General features: G+C 46.8%; 1 protein-coding gene across 1 annotated transcript in view; it reads right to left on the reverse strand.

Annotated features, from left to right (window-relative positions):
- The window catches only part of SVOPL (SVOP like), a gene marked incomplete at its 3' end in the record, with an annotated part of 42,627 nt that overhangs the window by 10,931 nt on the left and 8,426 nt on the right, over positions 1-23,270 (reverse strand). The window contains exons 6-13 of the mRNA XM_081102650.1: positions 19,860-19,923; positions 17,587-17,712; positions 16,412-16,540; positions 11,190-11,263; positions 8,473-8,678; positions 7,490-7,601; positions 6,640-6,721; positions 4,928-5,017 (exon numbers count right to left, since the gene is read on the reverse strand). Coding sequence (XP_080958776.1) covers positions 4,928-5,017; positions 6,640-6,721; positions 7,490-7,601; positions 8,473-8,678; positions 11,190-11,263; positions 16,412-16,540; positions 17,587-17,712; positions 19,860-19,923 — 883 coding nt within the window. The remainder of the gene's footprint in view (positions 1-4,927; positions 5,018-6,639; positions 6,722-7,489; positions 7,602-8,472; positions 8,679-11,189; positions 11,264-16,411; positions 16,541-17,586; positions 17,713-19,859; positions 19,924-23,270) is intronic.

Consider the following 23,270-nt stretch of genomic DNA (forward strand, 5'->3'; position numbering starts at 1 on the left):
TACAACTTTCCTAAAGGGAATTTTAGCACAATATACCAAAATGGAAAATGAACGGACTCTTTGACCTACCAATCCAATTTCTAGGAATTTATCCAAAGGAGATAACCGCATAGCTAGATAAAAATGTAAGGCCCAGCCGAAACCGGTTTGGCTCATTGGATAGAGCGTACGCCTGCGGACTCAAAGGTCCCAGGTTCGATTCCGGTCAAGGGCATGTACCTGGGTTGCAGGCACCTCCCCAGTAGGAGATGTGCAGGAGGCAGCTGATCGATGTTTCTCTCTCATCGATGTTTCTAACTCTCTATCTCTCTCCCTTCCTCTCTGTAAAAAATCAATAAAATATATTTAAAAAAAAATGTAAGGCCCAAGGCCCAGCCAATGTAGCTCAGTGTTTGAGTGTCAACACATGAACCAGGAGGTCACCAGTTCAATTCCCGGTCAGGACACATGCCTGGATTTTGGGCTTGATTCCCAGGAAAGGATGTTTCTATCTATCTCTCTCTTCATCTCTGAAATCAATATATATATGAAAACATAAAAAAAGTAAGCACAAGGATGCTCACTACTGCTGTTTATAATAAAAAAGTATCTGAAATAGTCTAGAGATATTCAAAATGGAACAGATAAAGGAATTGAAAGGTAACTTTTAAAAGGCATTTTTTTAATATTTCTTGACATGAAAAATTGTCTACAATGTATTTTTCAGTGCAAAAAGCAAACTATAGAAAGTATATGAAGGTTCAGAACTCCCCTACTCCTCTGACACACTGAACCTACAGTCACACATGCAACAGTTTCCTCTGGAAAAAACCCCAAAGCTAGCTGAATACCTCCTATACATCAGGCACAAGAGAAAAACCCACATCAAATTGCATAGGAGAGAAATAGAAACAGACTCAAATACGGAGAACAAACTGAGGGTTACAAGAGGTGCTGGAGGTGGGGAGTTTGAGGAAGGCGGCAAAGTGGGTAAGGGGGCGTGTGAAAAGATACAAACTTCCAGTTATAAAATAAACAAATCCTGGGGCTATAACATACAGCATGATGAGTATAGTTAGCAATATAGTATTCTATACTTGAAAGTTGCTAAGATAATCTTAAAATTCTCATCACAAGAAAAGAAAAATGAGTGGTGATGGATGTTAACTAGACTTACTGAGGTGATTATTCTGTTAATACATATATATCAAATCATTATATTGTATACCTGAAACTAATATAACGTCATATAATGTCAATTATATCTCAATTAAAAGAGTATATGAACTAATGAACTATGATCAAATTTGGGTAAATATATATGCATATATATATACACATACCTATATATATAAAAGGCTAAGCAACAGTCTGACCAGTAGTTATGATGCACAATGACCATCGGGGGCAGATACTCTGACTGGTAGCTATGACTCACATTGACCACCAGGGGGCAGATGCTCAACACAGGAGCTGCCGTGACTTGACAGCGAAGGTTCTCGGGTGACACACCCCAGAACCAGAGAGGAGGGAGCCTGATTCCGGGATGCATCACCCGAGAACCTCCCTCTTGCAATCCAAGACCCCTCAGGGGATGTTGGAGAGCCGGTTTCAGCCTGATCCCTGCAGGCCAGGCTGAGGGACCCCACTGGCCAGAGGGACCCCGCTCACACTGCAGACACCCTTCGAGCCCCAGCACCACTTCAGGAAGGACTGTGGGAGATTGGCTCCAGGGCGTGTCCAGCCTGTCTCACCCAGTCCTGCCCTGCTGGCCACCTTCTTATTAATTCCCTTTCAATGTGCACGAATCCGTGCACAGGGGCACTAGTACTTAAATATATTGAAAGAGCTTCATTAAAATATTTGTATTTGTTATCTCTAGTAAAATATTAGGTAGTGAAATTTTCATTTTAGTTTTGTTTTCAGCATGGTAGAAAAAATTGCCTTTGGAAATCTCTTAAGTCACGGAAAATACAATAAACACAAACATATTTATAAACCACACTTGACATTGACAAAGACTCCTAGCTGTTAGGTTTGATCGAGCAATTGAATTGATACCCCTCCCCCCAGGAACTGACTTCCCAGGGCATTTCACTATGGACATTCCCTTTTGCTGAGGCTATACTTTACTTGCTGAGACCACATTCCATTATCTCTCCCCTTCAGACCTGCACAGAGAATTCCCCACCCAGAAAAAGCCCGCCAAAAGTCCTTTAAAAACCGCTGGCTCCCGTCACTGGGTGCTGGAGCTATCCAGGTTCAGCCACCTGGCGTGCGTATGATCAAATAAATTCGTGATCCCTCACCATTCTGGCCTCATGCGTTCCCCCTTTGGCGACCTAACACTAGCCAGGCTCCTCTGAGCCTCTTCTCACCTAGGCCTCAACCTTGGTCTATAAAGACTTGAATAAACACTAACATAGTTCCTAACAGTTCAAGGCCACATCCCTAGGATAACTCTAGCCCCCCTTAAAGTGCCTACTGGAGATGACTCAGGCTGCCACAAGAATTTGCTGTCTGTTCCAGGGACACATGAATGCTCGGCTCCTGTCTGGGTCTCGCTGGACCAAGCTCCCTTCCTGCTTTCTGCAATTTCTCACCTCCCTGACTCTACGGATCCTGCCATCCTAGTTCCCCATCCTCTCTTCAAAACACCAGTCACCTCTGGACACATCAAAGTTGAATTCAGTTCACACTGGACTCTTTTCCCTATGACAGCACTTTTTACTGATCAAAAGTTGTCCTAACCACTTTAACTAGTTCCCAGGTTTATCACTGTACAGTTCCTCAATAAATTTATGCTATTTATGGAAATAGAAACTGAATGTTGTCATTCCTTCCCATTAACTTGTGAAGCTCTGTGAACCATCTTCTGCATTGACGGACTGGGTTTTCATGCTTTTGGAGAAAAGGTATTTGATAAGACAAGAAAATCATAGCTCGGCTGTGACGATTCAATTAGAGGTTTTTTGAGACCCTTGAAAGATCAAGGTTTGTCTTTCATCCTTATCTATGGTAAATGTTTTTCTGTGCAGAAATTTAAAATTTTTATATAGTCTTTTCCTATATCGTTACCCTATAAGAGAGAGGGTTTTACTAGAATTCTGAAATCTCCCTTTTCATGTGAATAGTACATGGCGATGTGAAATTAAGAGTCTTATTTTAAGCTTGTTCCACCCCTGTCTATTTGCCGCCCATCCCCCAAATCACTATCTATATAAGCAACCAGAGCATTCTTTTAAAATGCAAAACTGGCCCTAACAGGTTTGGCTCAGTGGATAGAGAGTGGGCCTGCAGACTGAAAGGTCCCAGGTTCGATTCCGGTCAAGGGCATGTACCTTGGTTGTGGGCACATCCCCAGTAGGGGGTGTGCAGGAGGCAGCTGGTCGATGTTTCTCTCTCATCGGTGTTTCTAACTCTCTATCCCTCTCCCTTCCTCTCTGTAAAAATCAATAAAATATATTTTTAAAAAATAAAATGCAAAACTGATTGTGTCCTTCACCCACTTAAAACCCTTAAATTATTTCCCATTACTCCTGAGGGAAAAAATCCAAAGTCCTCAACACATCTGCAAGGGACAATCTCCCCTGCACGTCTCTCCACTTTGCTCACCAAAGCCAGTCCCTATTCCTGGAACAACCAATATCTGTCCCATCTCTGGGTCTCTGTATCAGCTGCCATCCTACGTGAAATGCTCTTTCCCTTTACAAGTTGTCAACTCTTCATTCTTCGGTCTCCACTACCACCATGCTAATTTCAAGCTGCAATGTGACGGCAACCGGATTACCACGTGATGTTAACAAATAAGTAGAACTAGAATGGATGCCAGGCATAGGGTAAGTGTGCAGGAAGTGCTGATTGAATGTGGAACTGAGATAAAATTCCGTTCTATTCTATAATTGAGTCCTTTGTGGTGGTCTAACTGGCAAACTGTATGAAGGCATCTGGAAGTTGTGGAGGGTTCCTCCAAAAACAGCTTGTCGAATGAATCACCACAATAGGTTCTTAAGTGAAGAAACCCTGACTCCTAACAAAGAGACTCTGTGAATCCAGCTTTCTTTGAATCCTGAGAGGCTATATGATTTCAGTGATGATTTAGCTTAAGGATGAACAGTTAGCCAGACCTGGCCAATGAGAGGCCCTTTCTAGGGATGCAGAGAGGCATCACTGTCTTCTGGAGGCTGGATGGAAGGACACGTGCTTTGGATTTGTGGGGCCACACACACAGGCAGCCCAGCACACTGGTTTCCAGGGAGACGGTGTAAAGCCTGAGGAGCCACCACGGCCCCAGACAGGCCAGAGGAGGCAGGGCCTGGGTTCCTGTCTGCCCCCTGCCTGCAGCAGGCCCTCCAGGGCCCAGCCTCACTCCTGCGTTTTTCTGTTGAGGCAGCTCAGGTGGATTCCCATTTCTTGTGGCCAAAAGAGCATGGGCAGAGGGAGACCAGCCACCTCGCCCTCTGAGGCACCAGGCCCACGCAGGTCGCCAGATCTGCCTGTTTCCCTCCCAAAACAATCCCATCCACGGGTCCAAGTCAGCCCTGGATTTGGCCCAGCCTGTGTCTGATTTGCCTGAGCACTGGACCTCCCGTGCCCAGGGCCACCTCCCGGCACCTCGGCTCTGTTGTTCAATTGCACCCCGGGTGGAGCCCATTGTCATCCAACTGCACAAGCCCCTAGTGTCACCCATTTCTTCGGCATCCTCCCCCAACAGCACCAACAAAACCCAAACCCTGCTCGCAATGCAACACCTGCGTGGGACTGATGGGAGCTTGGGCAGTATGTAGCTTCCTTCCCTATCCAAATTCACCCAACAGTGAACAACGGCATCTCAAGAAAACTCCCCGAGTAAACAGAAATCCTGGTTACACCCTTACCCCAAAGGGACCCGGTCCCCCTTCACCCACCTGCCTTAGGCCCACCCTCCTGCAGAGACTCGTGGGTGTACCTGGGATATAAATGGTGCCACCATTGCTCCAATGCGACACAGAGAGCCGCTGGTCCCCATCCCCAAAGCACGCATGGTGGTGGGGTAGACCTGGAGAGAGGGCACAGAGCACCAGTTAGTCCAGGCCTCTTCCTTCCCTCTTTCCCTCCCTCCCTCTCCTCTCTCTAAAATCAATAAAAACATATTTAAAAAAGAGACAGTGCTAAATACATGCTACACCCTCACTATGTTCTCACTGCAAAATCTTATGACGTAATCTACTTTACTTCCTTTAACTTTCTTACCTTTATAGTAAAACCTCATTAAACTGTACTTCATTAATTCAGAATTCTTATAGGAATGGGCAAAAGTTGAATAAGAAAGCAAATGTTATGTAACAAATGAGATTACAGGGAGAATATTTAAAAGAGTGGTTTTTAAAAACTCTGGAGAATTTTCTCTCATACAACACTCAAAAAACAGTTTTTTTCATTTCATTAAAACAAAGCACGCAGTCCTTTTACTCGGCCGTGTCTTGTTAGCCACCACCTGTCAAGTGCAAAAGCGAAATGTGTTCCTGCCTCAGCAGCCACTGCTACATTTATAGGAGAAGGCGGGGGGCGGAGGGGGGGGGGGGCGGGATGCGTCCCAGGGGAGCTTGCTTGCTTTTTCTAGAAAATGAGACTGCCGACTGGACCTGAAAATAACGGATTTGGATACATGGTGATGTTTTTCTCTCTATATAATATTAATAAAGTCTTTTGTTCAGATTTTGACAATTCTTGGAGATAGAATAATAGATGATTTTTAAAATAAGTATCAGGAAAAAAAAAAACATTCCAAAATGTTAAACTGAACATTGCAACTATAGCTTTAGAAGCAGAGCATATTACACACTGATTCTAAATTCACAAAATCATTTTAGAAGATGTTGTTAATGGAACTGACGAAGTGTCTGTATATGCCAAATATCTCATCATTTCCTATGTTTATCTGGGCGGGGAGAATATTTCCCTGTGGCTCTCATGTCTGACACGTCAGGTCTGTAATCGGAACAGCCTTCACATTTCCAGGAATGGCGACAAAGGCGGTTTACCAGTCCCGACAGCACTTCTTTCTCCAGCTCACTGAAGGACAAAACCAGTACAGTACTGTTTCCTCCCCAGAAACTGCTCGTTTCTAGGGATATTAGCTCTTTAAAGTGAGGGTTAATGAGAGGAGCCTCTAGCTCCCTCAGGCAGGGCCTTGCATACAGTAGATGTATCAATTCAGTAAATTCAGAAAGACTATATTACTATTGAATTTCAATGTAAGCTACAAGCAGCAAATGACAGATGAAGGGGGTGTGACCTTTCAAAGGAACAAAGGTGAAAAATACATCCCAATTTCAAAACGAGAGGGAAATCGGGAGGTCTACATTTTAACAGCAACATGCAGCTGGGGCCCTATTCTCTGAAAGCATGCTGCTAGGTCAGGGGGTTGTGTCTTATATGAATGCTGTCTAGGGAGAGGGAGGAGGTCCTATCTTTCTTCTCAGACACTGGCTTGCACTAGACTCAGGGGACAGGGGAAACTCCCTATCAAATCAACCTTCTGGCATCATTGTAATGGGATGTTTTTAGAAAATCATCAAAAGTCAACAGAAGCCAGGGATGCGTTCTCTATGGATGGACATCCTTTCTCAGTAGCTCAGCTTACACCCCCTGAAGAAACCAACCCTTCCCCAAACTGACCTCAGCGGTGTAAATGTAGATGGTGTTGAAGTTGGCAGCCACCAAAGCCCTCAGCATAAAGAGGAAGCCGATGAGCCCAGCACTAGGGAACAGGAAGCAAGAGAAAGGTTACCAAAGGCAACGTGCAGTGTCTTCCATGGCCCCGGCCAAGTGTGTTACAGATGCCCTTGCCCACCCACAAATGACCAGCTGCCCGATGAGGGGTCCTAAAGCAGATGCCCGACTTGAACCTTCAATCCTGCTCCCTGATCTCTCCACTCCCCGAAGTGTGCCATTCTAGCCTGGCCCCACTCCCCCAAAATGGTGAAGATAGTTTGCAGAATAAGTGGTTTATATTGTAACTGAGGCCACTCTGGGGCGGCAAATTAAATGAATTTTCACACCACAGGTATGTGTTGTTTTATGTTATGTTATATACGACTAAACTATCTTGACTTACAGTCAGGATAATTTGTTAACAACGAGAGTCCCATTTCTCCAGGATCCTAAATATGTTGGTGAGTGAAAAGAGACTTGACCCTGACCTCCCAATGAACACCATGGGTTAGAACCGTGGTCGGCAAACTGTGGCTCACGAGCCACATGCGGCTCTTTGGCCCCTTGAGTATGGCTCTTCCACAAAATACCACATGTGGGCATGCACGTACAGTGCGATTGAAACTTCGTGGCCCATGCGCAGAAGTCAGTATTTTGTGGAAGAGCTGGTATTTTGTGGAAGAGCCACGCTGAAGGGGCCAAAGAGCCGCGTGTGGCTCGCGAGCTGCGGTTTGCCAACCACTGGGTTAGAAGATCCCATCTTAAAACCACTGCACAAAACTCAATTACTTTGAAGCAACCAGAGAGAAAATACCTTGAAGTGCAAATGTTGAGGAGAAGGAAGAATAAAGCTGTGCAGCCCATGGTGATAGACAGGCTCAGCCGTCTGCCCAGGAAATTAATGCCCAGGATGTTCAGAGGATTCACTAGAAAGCAAATGACAAAGGCTATTTCTGGAACCTTGGTCGGGTGGCATGGGTTCTCCTCCTCATTTCAGGAAGAAGCAGCTTCACAAATCGTGTGCGTGTTCCAGCCGAGGCCCTCACACTGTCATCAGCCTTCGACATACTTTCCCCACGTGGGTCCAAGAATGACAAGCACTGGGGTGTATCAAGGATTTGTTCATGTCCAGGGTGCTTACCATGTAGGTGTGCTGTAAATTGCCTACTTGCTAGGCCTATATTTTAAAGGTATACGGTTTTTCATCAAATTCAAGGTGTCATTGAAATCTAAGTACCGTTATTACCATTATTTTATGTCTACTAAGACAGAAACAGTACTGCAAATTAAAATCTAACACGCCATTGTCAGATGCATCCCAATTTCAGAGAGGTTAAAATGTGAAGAAAGCCTGGCCGGCGTGGTTAGTGGTTGAGCGTCGACCTATGAACCAGGAGGTCACGGATCGATTCCCAGTCCGGGCACATGGCCAGGTTTGGGCTCATCTGCCCTGTGTGTGGTGTGCAAGAGGCGGCCAATCAGTGATTCTCTCTCATCACTGATGTTTCTCTCTCTCCCTTCTCTGAAATTAATTAAAAAATATATTTTTTAAATGTGAAGAAACAAATACATCTTAAAATGGACAGGATTTCGTAACTCAAAGCTCGGCTCTTCCAGACTTCTCCCCACCCTGAACCACACGGGCGGGCGGCTGTCAGCGGGATCCCACGACCCAGAATCATGCCCAGTTCTGCCAGGCAGGAGCCGCGTGTACGGAGGGTCACACTTCTCCCCTCGGGCTGAGGTGCCTGTCCCGGACCCAAAACAGAGAGAGGCTCGAGACGTAGAGACACTTACGGGCAATTTCACCAACGGTGCTGATAATCATGGTCCGGTAGTCGGAGGGGGCAAACATGTGGCAGTAACAGGGGCTCTGGCTCTCCTCTGAGACCCCCACGCTCACCACCGCCTCGGACTCGGACCTCGAACCACAGACCAGGTCCCGCTCCAGCAGCTCGGTGCTGGCCAGGATGACCCCGTAGTAGGCGAAAGAGATGCCCAGCCTGGGAGTGAGAAAAGATGGACATGAGAAAAGCGGGTGCCACCAAGAGCTGCAGGGAGACATGAAAGGGCTTCAGGTGGAAGGCTGGGGGTAGGAGGTGCGGGGGGATGGGGGGTAACGGGGGGCGGGGGATGGCACGGGGAAAAACCCCCGGCTCACATATCTGGGGATTGGAGGCCACACAGTGGGAAACAGATTTGCAAGAGCAGGATGAGCCGGGTTAGGAGGACCCACAGGCCCGGTGAAGGAGTTTGAAGCCTAGATTCGTTTCCTGTGGCTGCTGTAACGAGTTAGCATAACTTTGTGGCTTAAAACAACACACGTCCAGTACCTCGCAGTTCTGGAGGTCAGAAGCGCTATGGGTCTGGCTCACGCTCTGCTCCAAGTCTCAGAGGCAAACGTGCAAGTGTAGGAGGGTCCTAGGCCTTTCTGGGGGGAGAATCCATTTTCCAAGCTCACCCAGACGGTTGGCAGAATTCAGCCCCGTGGGGCGGGAGAACTCATACCTGTTTCCTCGCTGGCTGTGGACCAGTTGTTCTCAGCTTCTACCTGCTTCCCTCACTCCCTGTCTTCAAAGCCAGCCGCATGGGGCCGAGACCTCATGCTTTGAATCCCTCTGTCCTCTCCTCCTGCCTCTTCTGTTTTCTCTTCTCCAGCTCTCTGCCCAGCTGGAGAAACTTCTCTACTTTTAAGGACGCAAGTGATTCGATGGGGCCCACCTGCCGAATCCGAATCATCTCTGTGTGTTAAGGCCCGAGATCTTAATTACATCTTCACAGCCCCTTCACATCAGCACCCGAATTAGAGTTTGATTGCATCAGCAGGAGCTGGGGTCATCGTGGGGTCACTTTAGAATTCTGCCTATCACAAAGGGTCTTTAACAAGCTATGATGAGCCACAGATGGTTTTTGTGTTTGCTTTATATTTTCTCCCCATTCTTTACTAGATGCCTTTGATGAGATATAAAAATAACATACAGAAAAGTTCATCTATCAAAGTCAAGAAAAAAAAAAAATATCAGCCTCCTGGTTTTTCAGAAATGGTTGCAAAAGCCAGCTGAAAAAGACACATGGGGACAATCAGAGGAAAACATGTATGTTCTGGGTATTGGATGATAGTAACCTGGAGGCCATTACCCTTGTCAGTGTGGTTATAGGATTGCAGTCATCTAAGAAAATGCCCTCAAGTAGTTGAGCCTTAATGAAATATCTGGGGATGAAATGTCAGAAGCCTGGGGCTTGCTTGAAAACATTTCAGCACTGGAGAATGTAGCTGAGGCTAATAAGGGTGAATATCCATGACCGTCAGATCTGGGTGATGAGCGAATCCAAGTTCATCCTGGTATCCTCTCTACTTACACGTGTGTTTGGAAATTTTCATAATTAAATATTTAAAAAGAAAACAGTCAAAACATCTCCCTTTGTTATTAAAGTCGCTTTAATTTGGCTGATTTCCAAATATTTACAGTATTTAAAAAATTTTTAAAGTGTCAAGGGGAGACATATTAACCTATTAATAATGGTTATATCAGAAGAAGGCAGATAGACAACCATTTTCCTGAATTCAAATCCTAAAGATTCATTTTGCCTATTTTCTATCTTTAAATAAGTGGGATCACAGCATATGCATTATGGGCCTCTGGCTTCCTTTGCTCGTTATCACCTTTGTGAGATTCAGCTATGTCAAGTGTTGACTCCTGGCTTTCTCATCTTCATTATTGTACAGTATTCCACTTTATGAATCTAACACAATTTACCCATTATGTCGTTGATGGACATGTGGGTTGTTTATAGTTTGGGCCTGTTACAAACAAAATAATGCAATGGACATTCATGTAAATGTCTTTTGGTGAATGTATGTATGCATTTCTGTTGGGTATAAGCCCAGGAGGGGAATTGCTGAGCCATAGGATATGCATATTTTCAACTGTGATAGATTTTTCCAAGCAGTTTTCCAAAGTGGTTGTACTAACTTGAACTCTAATCAGCAGTGAATGCAATGGTTCCTGTTACCTTACATCCACCCAACACTTGGTACAGTCTTTAATTTTGGCATGTAGGTGGATTTGTAGTGGTGAACTAGGCTTCAAAGGGTTAGAAAGTGAGGTCCTATGTTGAGATGAAAAAATAAAAAAACTGTGGACAATTAGGATTCTTTTCTTTCTCTCTTTCTTTTAAATTATTTTACTTCTTTGGTTGGTGATATTAGTAAAAAGATGAGATTGCTGGGGTCTTTCTTGTGTTTTTCTCCCCAGTAGCATTCAGAGTGGATTTACTTTAGTAGGCTTTCTATAAAACTCATTTTGATATAATTACCTTTTTAAAATCCTCAACCTATGATAGGTTTTTTAATTGATTTTTTTTTTTTGAGAGAGAGAGAGAGAGAGAGAAACATCGGTTGGTTGCCTTCTATATGTGCCCTGACCAGGAATCAAACCCGCAACCTTTTGGTGCACAAGAAGATACTGCAACCAATGAGCCACCAGCCAGGGCTGAAGTAACTACATTCCTACCATATGACCCAGATCTGTAACGTGGTCCGCAAATATTTAGCATCCAACAGGTCTGCAAACCTTCCTCTTTTATCCTAGGGCAGTGAAAAGAGGGAAACAGAATAGATTCAGTGGGTTAAGGACAAGCAAAGATGCCGCTACTATTTTAGATATTAAATATGAACAAAATATTTTATTTATTTATTTTTTAAAATATATTTTATTGATTTTTTACAGAGAGAAAGGAGAGAGATAGAGAGTTAGAAACATCGATGAGAGAGAAACATCGATCAGCTGCCTCCTGCACATCTCCTACTGGGGATGTGCCCGCAACCCAGGTACATGCCCTTGACCGGAATCGAACCTGGGACCTTTCAGTCTGCAGGCCGACGCTCTATCCACTGAGCCAAACCGGTTTCGGCAACAAAATATTTTAAAAAAAGGACAACATGGGATATGGGGAGGTGAAAAAACCACTGAATTCCTATGAGCACAGCCCACCCAAACCCATAATCATTTTTAACACATGCATCCCAGCCAATCAGACTTTGCATACTGTTTTCATTGGCAGGTACCCGAACTCGTGGAATTTATGATTCTAACACTTTCACTCGTCCTCTTCTCACCGGTGCTGGCGAGGGGTGTGGTAGAAAATAGGAGGATACATGAAAACACCCGTAAAACTGATGGGATATTCTTTATTATTAACATTAAAATGAAAAACTTAACACTTACGTGTGTGGGGCTTTTATAAGAAAAAAAGTCATAAATTTTAAAAGAGGGTAGAACACTCGACTTCTTTTTGTGTCTTTAGGGTAATTAGCAAAAGTTCCTATCCACAGTCAGTACCTATTAAATACTTCTGCATACAAATAAATGAGGATGAGTATTATTGACAGTCATGGATTTTATGTAAAGCTAGGAAAGCTTTGGGGGTTCTCAGCTAAAACCAACTACTCTTCTCTCACAAATAGACCTGGGATCACAGGACTCTTGAGAGAGACCAGGAGTGTGGTCTGGGATTCCAGGATTTTGTTCTCTCCTCTCTCTCTCTCTCTCTCTCTCTCTGTTTTGTTTATCTTCACCTGAGAATATTTTTCCATTGATTTTTAGGGAGAGTGGAAAGGAGAGGGAGAGACAGAGAGAAACATCGATGTGAGAGAGACACATCAACTGGTTGCCTCCTGCACGTACCCCGACCAGGGCCAGGGAACCTGCAACCAAGGTACATGCCCTTTACCAGAATCTAACCAGGACCCTTCAGTCTGTGGGCTGACACTCTATCCACTGAGCCAAACCAACTAGGCTCTCTCTCTCTCTCTCTCTCTCTCTCTCTCTCTCTCTCTCTCTCTCTCTCATAGATCTCAGAGAGAAGAAGGGAGAGGGAAAGAGAGATAGAAACATGAACGATGAGAGAGAATTATCAATCGCCCCTCCCCCCTCCACACACACACACACACACACACACACACACACATCCCCACCAGGAATCAAACTGTGACCTCCCCGTTCCTAGGTCGACGCTCAACCACTGGGCCACATCTGCCCACAGAAAGAGCTTGAAGGAATTCAGAGGTCTTTTGCTCCAGGGACCTGGAGGTTATTGTGGGTGGAGTGAAGCAATTGACACTTCACCTCCATCAGCTTTACATATTGGAGCTCTGGCTACTCATCATTGAAAACCTCTGATCTAGTCCTATCTTCCCTTTGTCCAACACAGATTATGTAGCCCAGAGAGGTTAAGTGACTTGCCCAAGATCACACAGCTGTGTGAAGGCAGAGCCAGCCCGGAATCCAGGTCTCCAGAGCAGCAGTCCCGAGCACTGGCCATCTAACTGTCTGCTATTCCCCTTGGTTTAGATATGACTATGGTCCCCTACCTCCTCAAGTTTGCTGGAGATTCAAAAAGCTAGTCGTATAGTATCCCAATGAGTCATACGTTTTATCCTAATAAAGTTAATGGGTGAGGAACTCTTGGCTACAATCCAAAAGGGGGGACTCATCCAGCGCATCCATGGTGTGGCCCTTCCTCAAACGGACCCAAGGCCTTTCATCTCAGTGTCTGGAGTGAAGCTGCCGAGGCTCCACGGCCCACGGCATCTTGCCCAGCCTCCTCCCCGTGGCTTCTGACAGCAGCCGCGTGACCAAACCCACCTCACATCCCTGCCTCTGGTCTCGGCTCACACCACTCCTCCTGCCTGTGGTGGCCTCTTCCCTCTTTTCATTGCTCAGTTTATGCCCCACCGATGCCTGAAGGTGGCTTGCCGTGCCTCACGGTCTCCTCTCTGCCCGGATCCTGCACGCACCCCGTCACCTGCACAGCTCACCTGGCTCTGTTGTTATCAATTCTTTCCCATGTAAGTCTCCCCTCTCTAACCAGATTGTAAAATGCGGGCTCTACTGCTTGTACCTCTGCAGCCACAGAGCCTTGTGCCACAGATGAGTGAGGAGGACAAGACCATTTGATGGGCGTGATGGATGGGCTACGGATGAGCTGGAGGCACAGAAGGAGTGCGGAAGGAAGCAGTGGGGAGGAGAAAGGAGAGGGATGTAAGAGGGGGTGGAGGATGGAGAGTACTGAGAATATAGAGGGGGTGGAGGAGGACGGTGGTTGTTATGGGACGTGTCCCCCAAAGTCCATGTTGAAGTTCTAACCCCTAGAATGTGCCTATATTTGGAGTTAAGGCTTTTTTTTAATTGATTTTTTTTAGAGAGAGAGGAAGGGAGAGGGGGAGAGAGAAACATTGATGGGAGCACAAAATATCGATTGGCTGTAGGCGCATGGGAGGACACCCAGCCAACTGAGCCACACCAGCCAGGGCTAGAGATAAGGCCTTAAAAGAAGTAATTAAGTTAAAAGGAAGTCATTCGGGTGGACCATAATCCAATATGACTGATGTCCTTATAAAAAGAGATCAGGACACAGACACACAGAGAGAAGACGATGTAAGGATACCAGGAGAAGACAGCCATCCACAGCTGAGGAAAGGGGTCTCAGAAGAATATATATGTATAGTCAATGAGAGCACATGTGTGGGTTTTCTCTGTTAGGAGCAGGAAAGACATGTGTTTTATTTCTTTATATCCCAAGAGCTAGCATAATGTTTGTCACATAATAGGCTTTTATAAATATTTGTAGAATAAGTGAATAAAAGCAGGTCAGCCATATCTTCTCCACATCCCTAGTATACTAAGTCTTGTTTCAATCCAACCCGTCCCCATTCCTAAGGTGGGTATTATCTCTCTGCCTGAGTAACACAGAGATAGTAGATTAATACCTACTAATACCTACTCTTCAAACAGTACCTCAGGATTTTTTTTCTTTTTTATTAATTAACTAGAGGCCTGGCCTGTGTCCTCTTGCAGTCTGGGACACCTTGGGGGATGTCCGCCTGCCAGCTTAGGCCCACTCCCCCCAGGGATCGGGCCTAAGCCGGCAGTCAGACATTCCTCTCGCAGTCTGGGGCTCTCACAGTCCAGGACCTCTTGCTCCTTACCACCGCCTGCAGTGGAGGAGGAAGAGGCTCCCGCCACCGCCACTGTGCTCACCAGCTGTGAACCCGGCTTCTGGCTGAGCAGCGCTCTCCCTGTGGGAGCACACTGACCACTAGGGGGCAGCTCCTGCATTGAACGACTGCCCCCTGGTGGTCAGTGTGCATCATAGCAACTGGTTGTTCTGCTGTTTGGTTGATTTACATATTAGGGTTTTCTTATATAGGATTTAAGAAAACATCCTTTTGAAGTACACACAGAACATTAATAAAAAGTCACTATGTAACCCAGCTGGTGTGGCTCAGGGGTTGAGCATCGACCTATGAACCAGGAGGTAATAGTTCGATTCCCAGTCAGGGCATGTATCCAGGTTGTGGGCTCGATCCCCAGTATGGGGTGCAGGAGACAACCTAACAAAGATTCTCTCTCAGCATTGATGTTTCTATCTCCCTCTCCTTTCCTCTCTGAAATCAATTATATATATAAAAACATTATATAGAGAAAAAAAGGAAAGTCTCAATAAATCCCAAGTAATTGGTAATATCCTCTGAACAAAAAAGCAATTACACTAGAAACAAAGGATTAAAAAAGATTATTAACAGATAACTCATTGGTTAAAGAGAACTCATAATAGTTACAAAGTAAAAATAAAATTACTCTGTAACAAAACTTGCTAAACGTAGCTAAATAGTTGATTAAAATTAAAAATGACTGAAAATAAATAAGCAAAGTACTGAGCTCAAGAATCTAAAAGTTAGGAGAACATAAAAAGCCGAGGAAGAAAGCAAAATCAAGAGGAGAAACTAATGAGTCCACCAAAAAATCAATAAAGAGAGCACAACCAAAAGCAATCTTGCTGTTTGAAGTTTAATAAAACAGACAAACCTCTACTGAGACAGACCAAGAAAAAAGAGAAAGGCACAAACAAACGATATTAAAAAATGAAAAAAATCTCACACAGATTTTTTTTTTTTGGAAACTCACAAGAGAACACTAGGAACAATTTCTATGAATAAATTTGAAAACCTAGATGAAGCTAACAATTTTCTACAATATATGCATTACCCAAATCTACTCAATTAAAACTATTAAACATAAGTAGACTCTAATCCTTACGCAAATTTAAATTAGATTTTAAAACTTCTCCTTCCACCACCCCCTAACTTCCCCCACCACACACTTCAAAATAAATATTAGGTGTAAGTGCCTTGTAGGCAAGTTTTAGCAAACATTCAAAGAGGTTCATTCCTGTCTTGTAGATACTATTGTTGAGATGGCAGGACAGGTGAAGGCAGAGAGGTGAGGAAGGTGAAGAAGGCGGGAGAGGTGAGGAAGGAGCCGGGTGACCTCCTCCAGGAGCCTGGGCCTGAGCCGCCTGCAGGGGGTGAAGAGGGGGTCTGGGCTGGTGAGTGGAATGAATGCAGATTTCCCTGAGAGCCCTGAACCAGTGGAATTTAAACACCACATTTTGGTGTGTTTTTAAAAATCATTTAATGAAGTTTACAACTTTGATATCAAAATAAGACGAGGCCAGTACAAGAAAATTAAATGTTAAATCCGTCTCTCACCTATAAACAATGATGCCAATCCTGTGACTCCCTCAGCAAGGTAGGTGTTATTATACCCATTGTCGCTGTTCCCTCCTGGGGCAGGACCGGAGAGCTACGGCCCCCTTCCCGCTGGCCTTACACGACTAAGGGGATTTCCGGGTGGTCCCCACGCGGGGAGAAGACCTCCCTCTGGGCACTCACCAGGATGGGCTCCCCCAGCTGCCCCTCGGGCATGGCCGAGCGGTTCATCCTGGCGATGTGCTGCAGCGTAGCCAGGGCCGCCTGCGTGTTCCCGGTGGAGACATTGAACCGAGCGGATTCAGGGATGAACTGGGCACAGATGACAAAGAACAGGAGAGCAGCAGCTGCTATGAACCCAGGGACACGACTATTACCTCCATGTACTAACTACACCGCCACCGGCCCAGTTTCCAGTGACGGGGAGGGTGTGGCCAGCGCAAAGGCACACACCACGCAGGCACGCTCTTGCATCCCAGGTTGACTTGGAACAAAAAAGGTTGCATTCTCCTTACCATGGTGCCATCTTAGACAACAGCGGGCTGACACCAAACTTCATACCAACTTGGCTCAGCAGACTTGTTAATACAATGAAATTCTTGTGTAGTTGGTAAATACCCCCTCCCCGAGGCCCCCAGTGCCCGTCACCGCTCTGCCACCCGAGTCCTCTGCAGGGATCCCAAGACCTCCCCACCACGCAGCAGATCGCTGCAGACGGAGCCTCCAGCACCCACAGGGGCCTCCTGAATGTCGAGGCCCCTACCCCCCTGGTGGGTGAGTACTTTGAGCACCACACTCGGCAACAGCACAGGTCGCCACTGAGGCTGGGACCTGGAGAATCAGCGAGGCCTGCTCCCTGCCCCGCCTGCCTCGCACCTAGTCCAGGCTGCTGGTGCTGCCTCAGGAAAACATCGCCCCAGGCAGCACCTCGCCCCCCATTCCCGCAGCCAATGGGCAGCGCGGTCCTCCTCATCGCCCACCGGGAGTGTCCTGACACTTTCTAACTGCCTTTCTGCCCTCTGCTGCCCGGGCTCCACCCAGCGCTGAGCCAGCTTCCCAGCACAGAAGCCCTCTCACACCCCCAGAACCCTGGCCTGCGAGGCCCTTCCTAAGCTGGACAGGCCTGTCTCCCCAGCCTCCCCCAGCACCCCTCACCCCAGCCACCCAGCCTACCTTCTCTCCCAGACACATTCTGTGCGTTCACACCTTCAGACGGGCCTTGCACATTAGCCCTTTCCACCAAGCTTACTGAGATGGATGCTTAAATAAAGGAAGGAGGTGGGCAGGGGACCAGAAGGCCACTGGACCCCAGGAGGGAGGGAGGGAGGGGGGGAGGGGAGCCCAGTGAGCTTCCTCACCTTGAAGGCCAAGATGAGGATGATGCCAGGAATGGAGGCGATGCGGATGAGCCAGCGCCACCCGATGGTGGGGATGACCACGGAGGCCAGGCCGATGATGAGCAGGGAGCCAGTGAGCCAGAAAACCTGGGCAGGAATGGAAGATGAAGTCCCTGCTCTCAAACCTGCTCCAGACTTCCTCTCTCGGGAGCGGCCCCGCCCAGCATGTTACCGATGGAAGAGGGTGAGATGGAGAGAGGGTCTTTGACTGAGGAGCCCACATTCCGGTTCCACTCAGGGCCTGGCTGACTGGGGGCAGGGGCTTGACTGCTCGTGGCTTTGTTTGATAGCCTGAGGGGGGGGGGCTCATAGGCAGAGGGTCAATAACGTCACCAAAGTTTTAAAGATCTGGGACCCCAGACACTGGCTTTTATTTTTTCAAGTAAATAATTCACTGGCTCAGAACTCAGGGTACAAAGGGGAACACTCTAATGGTTTTCTTCTCCTCCTTCCCTGCCACCAATGTCTCTCCTCGGAAAGGCCCTGTGTTCGGTTTGTTGCACATTCCTAAAGCTGTTCTAAATATATGCAAAGCTAATAAGAGTATAGTGTTGTGCTCTTCTCTTTTTTCACAGATGGTCACGTAGTATAACTCATGCTTACACTTTGCTTGTCACACTAAATATATAACTTGGAGATCGTTTTATATCAATGAGTAACATGGCCGCCAATTACGACCAGGCCCCATTGGTCGGGAATTAGGATAATTCTGAATGTTCAGCCTGAACATTATTTCCGCTCTGGAAGATGGAGAATAAACGATAATTCCATTCCACCTCACAGAGATGGAGAGAGGATAATATCATAAAAGATTCCTTGAGGGACTACTTAGGGGTGATTATTTTATCACCAAGGAATTCTACTACAAACATGCAAAGATTATTTTTGAAAGTGATAAGGGTACAAAAAATAATAGTAATGGGATGGAGACTTGCGTGATCAGTTAGGGACCACCTTTCTGAAGAGACAGTGGATATGAAGGGCTGTAACAAACCATTGCAGTGGGCCGGGGGACAGGTGATGTGGCACTGAAAAGGATTTTAACAATGAGATGGCAAAAAAAAAATGTTTAACTCATGGATATGACACACATTTTGGAAGTCAAGGGGACAAGACTGATGGGCACTTCGGTTGAGGGCCCATTATAGGGGACGAACCAGTAGGGCTTGGTAATTCGTTCAATGGAAGTGAGGGCAAGGGAGGGGCCAGGGATGGTTCTTGAGTTTGTGGCTCAGATGGCTGAAGAGATAGGATTTGCTATTAACTGAAAATAAATAAGAGTCTTCAGAGGAAGAAGAAGAGGTTAGTTCTATGACTGTTGTAGTTGAGGAACAGGTAGGATATTCAAGTTGCTATCAGGCAACTGGTCACCTGGGTCAGAAATTCAAGGAGGTGCTCCTGGTGGTAGATAAAGATTTTGGGGGGTCATATGCACATAGATAGCTAAAATCATTGGCGTAAATTAGATGACCCAAGGAGACCTGGAAAATAAGACAAGCAAAGAGAATACATAACCAGGAAGCATGCTAAGGACCGAGTGGCAGGTGCAAGAAGCAACCAATGAAATAATGTTAAATGTAAAACCCAACCCCTGAGTATCAAAAATGTGTGTGTCCACCTCAACAAAGATCAGAGGAAGAAATCGGGGGCGGGGGGGGGGGGGAATGAATGATTTATTGTTTGTTAGGTTTCTAATTTGTTGTTGTTGTTCTTACCTAAATTTAGTATCAGAAAAATTCAAAGTAATTTAAAAGCAGTTTCCTACTACTTCATTGCTGTCTTCTTCCCGGGACCTCTGAAAGGTCCGCGCTTTTGGACAAGGATGGCATCCAAGGCGGGACCAGGGCACCTAGGCTGCCGTGGCCTCTCATCAGTGGCTGGCAGGGCCGGAGGGGCTGGAGAGCATCCCAGTCCTCTCCCGGGACAAATGGCTCGTCAGGGAGGTTGCAGCATGGCCTGGTCCCACAGGCAGGGGTCAGTGACAGGCTTGCAGACACTAGAATCCTGGGGAGGGAGGTGAGATGCCCTAAAAGGGGTGGTGGCTATGTCTGTCCTTGGAGAAAGTTCATTCCAGATGCGTTCCTGGGCTCCTGTCACTCCAGTGAGATCAGCCATTGCAGTGTTTCCGGCTGGGAGGACAGGGGAGGGGGGGCGGGGGTGCTGTGCTCTAAGTGCCGCTGCAGGTGACAGAGTCCTGGCTCAGGAAACCTGGGGAGAGTCCCCGTTTACCTTACCTGGGACAAGGGGAGCATGTAGCCTCGGTATTTCGTGGGCAAAAATTCCGTCTTTATGATCAGCCTACGCAGGAAGGGGAGAAAACATAATTTTGTTTTTATAAAACCAAATAACTCATTTGAACAGTTACAATTTTTCTTGTCGCAGAGATAAACACATTGTTTGCGGGTAGTTTTTCTCGCGCGCTAACAGGTGGCGCGGGCCATTTTTGCTAATTTTTTGCGCAAATGGCAACGTTCAGTAAAATTACGATAACTTTAGTTTACATATTTATACGTTACCCGCATTCTACCGCTAGTCTATAAACAACGTATTAATATGTGTCCCGCGCTCTACTACCCTGGTAGGACGCATAGATACGTGTCCCGCCTACAATGTGTACAGACCGAGGCAACGTGGACATCCATCCTTGGGAAATGGGAAGCGTGTGTCTACTGTTCGCAAAGGGCGCGCCTTTGGGCTCCTGACCCCGGGGACGCTCCTGAAACCCTGTAACGTCCTGGGTGACAGTGATGCCCCGCAGCACCCGGGAGGCCAAACGGAGGCCTCCACCCGATCCAGGTCCTTGTCACCGCACAAGAAGGAATTCCAGAGCGTGCCGGAGCTTTGGCAAAGCGCAGTGCATTCACTAGAGTGAGAGTACTCGCTTGAGAAGTGGGAGTGGTGACCTTGGAGAATGAGACGCCCGGGGGCATCTGGGGGGGAGGTCCCTATTACACGTGGGCGAGGTGGGGAGAGGGTGGCCTCTGCTTCTGACGCCGGTGGGGGGACTGTCTCCCGGCTCATCCTTGCCTCTCCTCCCCGGACAGTGATTTCCTTTTGGTTCTCCCAACCAGGACATTGGGGAGGGGGTAGGGGGTAGGGGGAACAGGTGGTCAGTGAAGGTCATGTCGGTGATGTTCCAGCCAAACGGGAGGAGGGGAGGGACAGCCTCGGGCCTTTGTTCCCTGTTCCACTTTCCTGCCTCTGTAGGGCCGTCGCTTGTTCTGCTGAGAAGCTCTCAGGCTCCGCGAGGAGGGCTGGCCGCCGGAAAGACTGAGCCCCGAGTAGAGAGCTGGAATGTTCGGTGCTGCCCCCCAAGGGGGTCCATCCGCAGGCACGCCCCGACACAGTGCTGCCTCCGTAAAATCCCTGCAGTGCGGCGTTCGGAGATTGTCCGGTTGCTGAGCACAGCCGTGTGCGGGAGGGTGGCGCACCCAGCTCCACAGGGAGGCTCCGCACTCGGGGCCCTCCAGGACCCAGCCCTGGGTATGTCTTCATCTGGCTGTTCATTTGCATCCTATGAAATAGCCTTTGTAGTAAATAATCCCCTTGTGAGTGTAAGTAAACTGCTTTCCTGGGTTCTGCCACCCACTCGAGCAAACTCTCAGACCTGAGAAGGGGTTTGCGGGAACTTCCAGTTCCCAGCCAAGTCAGCCAGCAGCTGTGGGTACGCTGAGGACCTGCCATTTGCACGTGGTGTGCGAAGTGGGGGGTCTTGTGGAACCGGGCCTTTAATCTGTGGGAACCGCACGAACTCTGGTTAGCGTCAGAATGAATTGCAGGGCATCCAGCTGGCGCCAGAGACTTGCTGGTGTGGGAAAATCCACACAGCTGGGGTCAGAAGTGAAGTATTGTCAGAATAAGTGAGTGCAAGCATTGAAGGAAAACAGAAGAGTTTCCTAGCTGATCATACATCAAAATATAATTGTTACAGCTGTAAAAAAATAATACAAACGAAGCCACTTCCAAATAGAGTTGGAGTCCTGGCTTCTGCTGCTCAGTGGTTAGAGCACTGGCCCGTGCACCCAAGGACTGAGAGTTCAATTCCCTGTCAAGAGCACACACCTGATTGTTGGTTGGGGCACATGCAGGAGTCAACCAATCGATGTGTCTCTCTCACATCGATATTTCTCTCTCTCTCTCTCTCTCTCTCTCTCTCTCTTTCTCTCTCTTTCTCTCTCTCTCCCTCCCTCCCTCCTTTCTTCCCACTCTCTCTAAAAATCAATGGGAAAAAATATCATCTCTGATAACAAAAAAACAAACAAAATGGAGTCGGAGCTGACATCCCAGACAACCACCTTGCATGCCTTACTTCTCAAACCTCTGGGATGTTAAAAATGGGCAAAATGACCTTTGGACTGTGCCTGAAGCAGCACTGTGTTCCAAACAACTGCTTGCAAAGATAACAGGAAAGCAGGACATTAAAGTCATTCTTCAGAATTCGTCACCGTGTCACCTTGTCTGCACCTGTAGAAATGCCTTCCGTAGCCTATCTGCAGCCATAGAAATGCCTTCCTTCTAGTCACGTAATAACGCCCCTGCCCCTTCAGCTCCCGATCGGAACCCTGGGTTTTTGCTGGGATCGGTGCTTCCTGAATTCCTATTTTCTTGGCTCAAATGAGCACTTGTTGCCTGTCACTGTGGCTTTTTATTTTTAGATTAATACCGCTAAGATCCACATAAGAAAACAAGAAGTTAAACGTGAAGACTGCTCTCCTCTTTACATTTTTATTCCTGATGCGATAGGAACACTTTTATGCCCAACGTTATTGGAAGTCAAAGTTATTGAATTTTCAGTTACCTCTTACTATTTAAGAGGCATTAGCCAATCTCTTTTGCCGAGAGAAATGTTGGGAATATGTCTTCCCACGTCTGATTTGCTTTTCTAAAACATACTTTGGAAACTAAAACACAACCAAGAGCAGGTAGTTCCCTGGACTAATAATGACAGTGAAAGCGCAGCTTCTAATTAAGTATGTCTTCATTCTGTGAAGAGAAGGATATATGAACTCGTGTCCCACCAGCTTTCTACTTGTTCTTCTCTATTGCCGTGATTAGCAAGGGCTTGGTTTTTAACGGGCGCGTTTATTGGGCGTCCTCTGAGGGAGGCTTTAAAATCCTACTAACTTCACTCCTCCAGGCTCTGAAGCACGAGTGGTGTTTAACTCATGCCCCGGGGAAGAGCAATTCCTTCCCTACACATTAAGGTAACAATTAGGTGCTTTGAAGTCTCCTAATATATTCTAGGGCACCTGTTCCCAGGCACCCAGGAGAGAATAGCCTGAGAGGCCCTGTTAATTTAAGGGAGGCTCCCAAATTGCTGAAAATTTAGCATCACCCCTTTCACACACACACACACACACACACACACACACACACGCGCGCGCGCGCGCGCACACACACACACGATACTGCACACTCATCCAAGGGTATCTTTCAGTACCACACGCCCAGCTCTGCAAATTCATTTGACAAAGTCTTAAGTTATAGGGCAATGGCACTTTTAAATGGTCATTCCTAAATGTCCCAGGTGCTTATGGTCAAACTAAACTCTTCCAACAAATTCAAGAAATGCATAGGTTGTGTTTGGGTGGACATTTTTGTTTCTGACCTCATATGCCACTCTTTGTTGAGCATTTAGTCTTAAC

This window comes from Myotis nattereri (assembly GCF_964212035.1).
Source record: "Myotis nattereri genome assembly, chromosome: 11".
Lineage (NCBI taxonomy): Eukaryota > Metazoa > Chordata > Mammalia > Chiroptera > Vespertilionidae > Myotis > Myotis nattereri.